We start from the raw sequence: 8743 nt of genomic DNA on the forward strand, positions 1-8743 counted from the left end.
CAAATGGCGACGTGCCTCGAGAACCTCGAGAGGATGCAGTGACGTGAGACACACACACACACACACACGCGGAGCGGCCGCACTCTGCTCGCTACCCCCCTGCACAACTAAGCTCATCCCTGCTGCTAGGGGGGGGGGTCTGACCCCCCCAGCAGCAGAGCGCACTGGACCCAGCTCTCCCGCCTCCTCGCCGCCGCCCCCCCCTCTCCGAGAGGCGTAGAAGAGAGGCTGGCGTGCCCCGCACCTCCCGGTTGGCAGTAGGAGGGCCCGCCGGTGAGACCACTGATTTTGATGCCGACCATAAATTCTCGCAACTCGAACGCATGCTACTTACAGCTGCTGTCTGTACAGAGATGCCAGCACCCCCCACAGGCAGAGCGCTCCTGCTGGGGGGGGGGGTCCGGACCCCCCAGCAGCAGAGCGCTGCTGCTGGGGGGGGGGTCGGCCATGAGCTCAGTTGTGCAGGGGGGGTAGCGAGCAGAGTGCGGCCGCTCCTGTTGTGCGAGGCGTGAACCGCGCCATTCGCTCTCACCTGGCAACCCTGTCTGCACGTCTCGCGCGCGCGTGAACAGGGCTCCAGGCCCCAGATGACGTTTGAGTGTTAGAGTTGTTTGGTATTGCTAAATCTCTCTCTCTCTCTCTCTCTCTCTCTCGATCGAGTAGCGATGCTCTTCGACATTTGATGCCTGCCTTCTCACGCAAAAAACACAACCCGGAGCGAGTGAGTGAGTATTCTTATAGGAAACCACGACGACACACACCAAGAATCTCACACACCAGTCGACACGCATCGGTTGCCTTCCACACACTCGGGTTACACCAATCCTCGCTACCCAACGCGGCCAAAGGATATCCACCTCGAGAACCTCGAGAACCTTCCACACACACACATGACAATACCACAACCCGGCAGCAACCCGGTGCCAACAAGCCTGTTCACGCCTGCATTGATGGTGCCGCTGGTCTGCTTTTGTCAGTTGTGACTCCCGTGCGCTCCTCTGCCATGCGCGCCTCGCAGAAGCTCGTCTTCCGCAACGCGGGAACGGTCGCAAAGCCGCGCGTGACGAGTCCCCTCCGCCGCCGCCCCTTTTCTCCGCGGCGCATGCGTCACCTGGCGGACCTGACCAAGCGACGCCGTGCAGCGTGCAATTTGCAGGCTGTCGCCCGCACCCTCCTCGCACGCAAGAGGGTGCGGGCTCTCCGAGTTGCGAGGGCCGAGTTTTTGAGCCCCGACCCTTCCGCTCAGCGGCCCGCGACTGAGGAGGATGACACGGAGGGGCAGGTCACTCCGCCCGCCGCGACGCTCTCCCCTGCGACATCACACATCGCCGGCCGCAAGAAGGCCGCGGCCGCCGAATCGACGGCGACTCGGATTCTGTTCCCGGTCGAGCGCTCCCCCGCCGCGAAGCGCCGCTGCTCGCTCCCCGCCGCGGTCGTCGTCTTTGCCATCGCTGGCGTCGGTGCAGCCTCTCCCGCTGCTCCCTCTCCCCCTCCCTCCCACTTCCTCCTGCTCCTCCCCCCCCCCCCCCCCCCCCTCCCTCAAAGGCCCCCCTCCCCTCCCCCCTCCTCTCAAGCACCCCCCTCCCTCCTCCCCGTCTCCAGGACTCACGGCGCTGATGGCGTCGGTCGCCGACATCGACAAGACGGCGTGCAACTCTGAGGCTGCGAGGTGGCAGTGCCTCGAGCTCGGTGAGACCTTACTACCATCCTCCACACACACACACACACACACACACACACACACACACACACACACACACACACACACACACACACACACACACACACGCACACACACACACACACACACACACACACACACACACACACACACACACACCGTCCTCCGCCTGCCTCCCCCCTCCTCCACCACCCACCACCCGACTCGTGCACACGCCTCCTGCCCCACGCCTCGCCGCCCGCCGCGAGACGACTCTGCAATCTCGGGCTATCTCGGCCGTGCCCGGGAGCGGACCCGCACGAAGAGCCGTTTGTCGCGCGCCACCAGCTCCGTGTTCGCCCCTCGGACTCTTGCCTCGCCCCACCGCCCCACCGCCCCACCGCCCCACCGCCCCACCGCCCCATCGCCCCACCGCCCCACCGCCCCACCGCCCCACCGCCCCACCGCCGGCGCAGGCCGGCTCGTGGGCACGCCGACCTCCACCCCCTGTGAACAGCGTCTCTTCACACCTACTGCTGTGAACAGGCCGGCTCGTGGGGACGCCGACCTCCACCTCCACTTGGCGCATCAACGCGCCGGCGCGGTCGGTGGTCGACCCTAGAAGCGGAGATCTGGGGGAGATATGGGGGAGATATGGGGAGATATGGGGGAGATCTGGGGAGATATGGGGAGATATGGGCTCGCCGACCCTAGAAGCGGAGATCTGGGGGAGATCTGGGGAGATCTGGGGAGATATGGGCTCGCCGACCCTAGAAGCGGAGATCTGGGGGACATATGGGGGAGATATGGGGAGATATGGGCTCGCCGACCCCAGAAGCCGGAGAGGCGGATTCTCGTCTTCCAAGCAGCGCTCGAGAGGACACGCACTCCGCTGTACTCGGCCGCATTCGGCCGTAGTCCCAACCCTCGTACTCTGAAGACTCTTGCACCGAGACCGTACTCCCGCCCCGAGGCTGGCGTGTTGACCGCGCAGGCCGTCGACCCACCCTCTCCGACGGGCCAAAAGCCGAGCCAAAAGCCGCGGAGGCCGCAGAAGCCGCAGAAGCCGACCGAGTCCTCGGAGAAGAAGTCTCTCTTCACGCCGTCCCGCGAGTCGGCCAGCTTGCCGCGCCCGCCCCCCCTCCGCTCCTCCCCTCCGCCGCGGAAGTCGCCGCCAGCGCCGCCGCCGCCCCACCCCGCCCACACCGGCCCTGCTCGCCCCTCCGCCCGCTCCACCGACCCGCCGCGCCCCCGCCGCTTGTTACCGACCGCGGCGGCGGCGGCGGCCTCCGGACTGCTCTGGGCCCTCCTCATCGCTTCGCCCCTCACCCCCGCCGCCGCGGCGCACGCGGCGGCGGCTGCGGCCGCCGCCGCCGCCCGGGCTACCGCGGGCGCTGCCGCTGCAGCTGGGGCAAAGGCGGCCGGCGCCGCACTTCCGGCCCTGCACTCGGCGGCGGCGGCAGCGGCGAGCGCTGGGGCAAAGGCGGCCGGCGCGGCGGCGGCGGCGGCGGCAGGCGCCGCGACGGCGGCGGCAGGCGTTGCAACCAAGCTTGCCGGCGCGGCGGCGGCGGCGGCAGGCGTTGCGATGAAGGCGGCGGATGCTGCTGCAGCGACGGGGTCTATGGTGCGCGCCGGCGCGCTCGCCGCTCTTCGCGCCGCCCAACCGCCGGTGAGCTTCGTCGCCAGGCGCGCGGCTGCCGGCTGGTCGACCGCTGCTCTGCAGATGGAGGCGAGGGGGGCGGCGTTGCAGGCGGCGGCGGCGGGGGCGGCCCGGCGGCTCGGATGGCCTGCGGCGGCGGAGGCTGTGCGGCGCTCCTCCGGCGCGGGGGAGCTGCTGCGTCGGTGCGCGGCTCGCTACGCGGCCGCCAAAGCTGCGGCGGCGGGCAGCCTCAGCCAGTCGGCGGCGGGCGCGGCTTGGGCGCGGCTTCTGCTGCCGCGCCTCGTCCGCCCGGGCGCCGCCGCGTAGAGGGGGAGGGTGTCCCGAGGAGACATAGCCACCTGTGGTGGCCGCAGTGGTGCTGTGGTGAGGCGCGGAGGGGAGAGGGCAGGCGCCGGCGGCAGGTCTGTGCAATTACGGCTTGTCTGTGGAGAGAGTGGCCGCGCGCCGTACTCCCGCCGCCGTTGCGCGATGTCGTATGCGGCGTGCGTCGCGCACTGGACGTCCGCGGGGAGTGTTACGAATGTAGGCACGCTGTGACCTGTCTGCGGTTATTTTCTGGGTTGGGTTCTTTAGGTTAACTGGGCATTGAAGCTCGTCTGTCGTCAATCAAAAAAGTAAAATATGTTAGGCTTAAAGGGGAAAACAGTGCTTGCGATTGACTGGTATAGCCCCCCTGAACAATCAAACACTCTCCGACCAAAACAATCAAACGGAGGTAAGATTTACCATTAGTCGGGGCAACCCCGGGTAAAACCCGGGTATACCTGCAAAAGTCCAGGTATACCCGAGAAATACCCGGGTTCGACGTCGAGATGCCGCGCTCACCCTACACCCAGGGCCCCTGTGCCAACTGCGGCGCGACCCGCCTGCTCAAGTATGCGCACCGTACCATCTTCTCGATGTCATCCACCACCGTGAAAAGACGATCTGAAAAAATGAAAGAAAAAAGTGCAATACAAGCTGCTTTAGTCTCCGCCCGCTACAAGCTGCTCAAGTGACACAAATGTGCTACCGCACCTCCCGGTCTCGGAGAGAGTGGCCGCGCGCCGTACTCCCGCCGCCGTTGCGCGATGTCGTATGCGGCGTGTGTCGCGCACTGGACGTCCGAGGGGAGTGTTACGAATGTACGCACGCTGTGACCTGTCTGCGGTTATGTTCTGGGTTGGGTTCTTTAGGTTAACTGGGCATTGAAGCTCAGCTACCAAGCTCGTCTGTCGTCAATCAAAAAAGTAAAATATGTTAGGGGAAAACAGTGCTTGCGATTGACTGGTATAGCCCCCCTGAACAATCAAACACTCTCCGACCAAAACAATCAAACGGAGGTAAGATTTACCATTAGTCGGGGCAACCCCGGGTAAAACCCGGGTATACCTGCAAAAGTCCAGGTACACCCGAGAAATACCCGGGTTCGACGTCGAGATGCCGCGCTCACCCTACACCCAGGGCCCCTGTGCCAACTGCGGCGCGACCCGCCTGCTCAAGTATGCGCACCGTACCATCTTCCATCTCTGGATGGCCCGCCCGGCCCATCGGCGCCTCCGCACACCGAGTCGCAGGTCGACGGGCGCCCCGTCTATGCTGGACCTAAGGGCGGAAGCCACCGCTCCCAGAGCATGAGCATCCCTAAGCCCCAGCATTGGCATAATGGTCGACCCACAAAAAAACACAGTTGACAACAACATATGCACAACATGTACATGTACATGTGCCAAAATACTCCCAGGCCTCCTTCCGCCCACTCCGCTCACCTGCTTGACTACTTCCGAGCCCCACGAGCCGCGGCGAGAAAGATCGAATTAAAGTGCGGAGTTTGAACATGTGGTATCTCAAATATTGGCAAAAAGAAAAAAACGGAAAAAAGAAGCGCAAAGAAAAGGGTATCTCGCATATTTACTGATAGCTCCTCGAACATCGTACCGGTGATGTTGGAGTCAGAGATGAAGCTGCTGGGGGTGGAGTCGCGGAAAGACGTCTTGAGCACTAGCTGTTGGAACGTTTCTGTTGGAACGTTTCTTTCTTTGTTCGTCGGCCCGAGTGGTGCCTCGCTCCCCCTCCTGCGACGATCTGCCGTGAGCGCGTGCTTCATCTTCTCTTTCCAGCGAAGCTTCGCGCTGAAGTAGAAGCTGGTGCGCCAACGCGAGGTAGCGCTAGTCAACGATAGGAAGTGGTAGACGCCCGAGGGTGGGCGACGGCTACGCACCACACTTCTCCCCTAACTCTGGTTCCGTGCTTAGAGCCTACTGTATACTTGATGCAGAGCTTTCCGACGTCATTGTGTTTGCCGCTCCGCGCTCGACGCCCGCCGCCGCGCGCGCCCGCGCGCCACCCCTTTTGCGCAGCAACACCTTAAATTTCATGGCCCTCCAAATTCGGGTCGGAGCGTAGCGGAGTGGGCCCCGAGTTTGAAAACGGCGACGGACGCTTGCGTCCTAGCCGCCAACAACGCCTCCCCGGCGCAGAGGGGCCCCCGGAGGGACGCTCAACCGCTCCACGCCACGCCGCTTGCGGCGGTCCTATTCCACGCTCGCGGGGGCCGCTTCTTATTTATTCTTTGTGGCCACGGCACGATTACTCGTCACTCGCCTCGTCCGCTAGGGCGTGCGGACTCCCCCAGCAGCGCGCGCTCAGGGGCTGCGCCTCGAGCTGCCTGTGGAGCAGTTCCACAAGCAGCGGCGAATGGTCGACGATGAGCACCTCCGGGTACCGCGCCCGCCACCGCCCTCCCGAGACAAGCCGCGCAATCTGGTGAACCCTAGCGCGCGCGGTCTCCGCCTCGCGCCACACCGCTCGCCACCACTGAGCGTTCGCCGCCCGCCGCTCCTCCCGCCGCCGGCGCTCCTCCGCTCGCTGCTCCGCCACCGCACGCAGCCTCTCCTGCTCGGCCTTCGCCTGCTCACTCGAGGCCCCCGACGACGGCCCCTCGGGAGCTGGCTGGGCGTGCCCGGCGCTGCGGGCCATCCCTGCGGTCGGCGTCTGCTGAAGCACCCAGGGCATCGCGTGGAGCCTGGCGCCGGCCTTCTGCTGGGCCTCGGAGAGGCTCTGTGGCGGCGTCCACGCCGCGCCCTCCTTCATCGCGGCCACGAAGGCTCCCCAGAACGCCGATGCTCCCTCGCCGCGTCGCTTCTCGTGGTCGTACTTGCGCGCCTTGTAGGCGAACATGTGGAGGCCGCCCGAGATCACCACCAGCGTCTCCAGCGTCGTGTCCTCCCATCCGGGCGCGCCCGCCGCCTGGCCGCCGGCGCTCTGCCTCGCCTCGTCGCGGGCCTGTCTGAGGGCGGCCATGCGTCGCTCCGCTTCGTCTCGTGCCCGAGTGAGGACCGTGCCGAGGGCCCTCCCCATGCGCCCCGCCTCCTCATCGTCGCCGCCGGCCGTCGCTTCCGTCGCCGCTGCCCGTATCTGGCTCCACCCGATCGAGCCGAGCCGTGGCGAAAGCAGCATGAACTCGGAGAGGATGGTGCGGCCCGCCGCCTCCCGCTCCATCCCGCCGGGGCGGAACGCCGCAGCCAGCCGCCGCTCGAGCGAGCGCACCGCCGGCGAGTCCGCCGGCTGCCATAGCATCGGGTACTCCCGGCCTGCTACCTCGACCCTCGGTGCGGTCTCCCGCACGCACGCCTCCCGCAGGTCATCTCGCATGTTCCAGATTCCGCGGAAGGCCGCCTCCCGATGCTGCGCATACTCCTCCTTGCGATCTTTGTGTGCACTGGTGGATTTTGGGGCGCTGTGGGCCCCCTATGACGGCCCCCGAGTGCCGAGATCCCCCGCACCGCGCACGGGGTCTAAGGCAGGCGATAAATATTGATTCTCGCCCCTGTAACTATTGATATTGATTATTGACAGCATCCCCTATAACATTGACAATATATTGACATATTGATCGCTGATTTTACCCTCCAAAAGCACCAATGTCGACATTTGTCCCAAACATTGCCTAGATGTGGGCTGAAATCGAAAAAATCGCGAGTTCAAGGCGATTTTTAATGCGGTTTAAGCGATTTCGAAGCGATTTTGGCCCGTTTTTAACGGTTTAGAGCCACTTTCAAGCCCAGGATGGACCCACCTGACCCACGGTCCTGACCAGCCCAGGCCCAGCCTCTCCTCTAACTCCTATTGCCATACCTCGAGGTATACATATTGATATTGATCGCCTCTCTAACTATTGGAGCAATATATTCAATATTTATCGCCTGCCTTATCGGGGTCCGACCCCGCCGGACCCGCGTCCCGCGACCCCCGGAACGGCCAGGATTGGCGATTGCGATCGAGATCATCAAAAATATTCAAATGACAATTTACAAATAAAATATCGCGGGGCTCAACCTCATCTCTCACATGATCTCTCTTCTGTCGTCTCTTGGAACTCTGTGCACACACACAACATACAGGGCCGACTGCACGCTAAAGGCTACACGCTCGCACACCACTTGCTGAGTGGCTCTCCCGGGTGCTCAGCCCACGGCGGAGGCACGCCAGGCCCCGGGCAGACGTAGCCGGGCGAGAGAAATTCAGTCCATTCAATAGAGCCCGTGGTATAGTCGAGAGGCGATCGCCGGCCGGCGCAGTGCTGCTCTGACCGCTCCGCCGGGCCGCCTCCGGGCCGCCGCCGCGGAGACGTGCACATAGGCAAGTTGGTATTTTCATAAATGAACTTCAAAATACCATTGGCTAATCTAATTCTACTCATCACAACTCGCCAGAAACACCCCCACACTATAGGGTCATTGTGTAGCCCTGTTAGAACGTTCTATTAGAAGGAAAAGGTTTTGTGCACAAGGCTAGTTCCAATTCACTCTGACACGCTAATCTTGAAAACGCGTCCAACGGAGCTCCGTGTTGCTCCCAGCGCCCTCCCCCGCGCTTCCTGCGGCCATGGCCGATGATACTAGTATGAGAGGTCATCTGGCTACCGCGAGCGCGACTCAACTCGCCGACGTCGTCCGATGATTGTGCCTCAAAGTCAGCCTCCGGAGGCTATCGTGGGGTCGAGCCGGCGGTAGCCGTGACATGTGGTTCCACCACCCCTCGCAGGCTTTGCCTCTGACCGCCACCGTTCCCAGGCTGCCTAATGGGATAGAAAGGAAGGCTGGGCGAGCGTATAGAAGCGTGCTCGACCTCGTCGTGGCAACCTGCACGGCAGCGCTGGTAGGCGCGATGAGCGTCGTGCCACCTGAACCAAGACGGGTCGCAGGCGTCGTACCGAGCGTGTCGAGACCGTGTCCTGATGTGATCTGCACGGGGGAGTCACGTCGGCGTCAAAGGAGCGACGTGCGACCTGTCAGAGCTTGATCTCCGATCTCAGCGGCGTCGAGTCGCCTTCGGCGGCGACAATTTGGTACATCTCCAGGACGCGCGGAGGCAGCTGCGACCCGGGAGAGAGCAGGGAGAGGGCGCTGGTAGGTCGCTTGACGCGGATGTGACGCCGACGT

The 8743-nt window shown here is 63.9% G+C and overlaps 2 protein-coding genes across 2 annotated transcripts in view; one reads left to right on the forward strand and one right to left on the reverse strand.

Moving 5' to 3' along the window:
• The first annotated feature begins 962 nt into the window (after nucleotides 1–962).
• EMIHUDRAFT_442317 (hypothetical protein) lies at nucleotides 963–3913 on the forward strand. Its single transcript, XM_005783641.1, has 4 exons — nucleotides 963–1460; nucleotides 1603–1689; nucleotides 2207–2268; nucleotides 2655–3913. Exons 1-4 carry the CDS (start codon nucleotides 1004–1006, stop codon nucleotides 3624–3626), a joined length of 1578 nt encoding a protein of 525 aa, XP_005783698.1. The 5' UTR covers nucleotides 963–1003; the 3' UTR covers nucleotides 3627–3913.
• A 1975-nt stretch (nucleotides 3914–5888) lies between these two features.
• EMIHUDRAFT_468259 (hypothetical protein) overlaps nucleotides 5889–8743 on the reverse strand; it is a gene marked incomplete at its 3' end in the record, with an annotated part of 5290 nt that continues 2435 nt past the window's right edge. Inside the window, exon 10 of the mRNA XM_005783642.1 lies at nucleotides 5889–7049. Coding sequence (XP_005783699.1) covers nucleotides 5889–7049 — 1161 coding nt within the window. The remainder of the gene's footprint in view (nucleotides 7050–8743) is intronic.

The sequence above is a fragment of the Emiliania huxleyi genome (genome assembly GCF_000372725.1).
Source record: "Emiliania huxleyi CCMP1516 chromosome Unknown EMIHUscaffold_179, whole genome shotgun sequence".
NCBI classification, from domain to species: domain Eukaryota; phylum Haptophyta; order Isochrysidales; family Noelaerhabdaceae; genus Emiliania; species Emiliania huxleyi.

Excerpts from the sequence above, each read along its gene's own strand:
- EMIHUDRAFT_442317 (XM_005783641.1), top strand. The coding sequence starts at position 1,004 with ATGCGCGCCTCGCAGAAGCTCGTCTTCCGCAACGCGGGAACGGTCGCA. Across the intron at positions 1,461-1,602 it reads CTTTGCCATCGCTGGCGTCG|GACTCACGGCGCTGATGGCG; the intron begins GTGCAGCCTCTC and ends CCCCGTCTCCAG. Across the intron at positions 2,269-2,654 it reads TCAACGCGCCGGCGCGGTCG|GCCGTCGACCCACCCTCTCC; the intron begins GTGGTCGACCCT and ends TTGACCGCGCAG.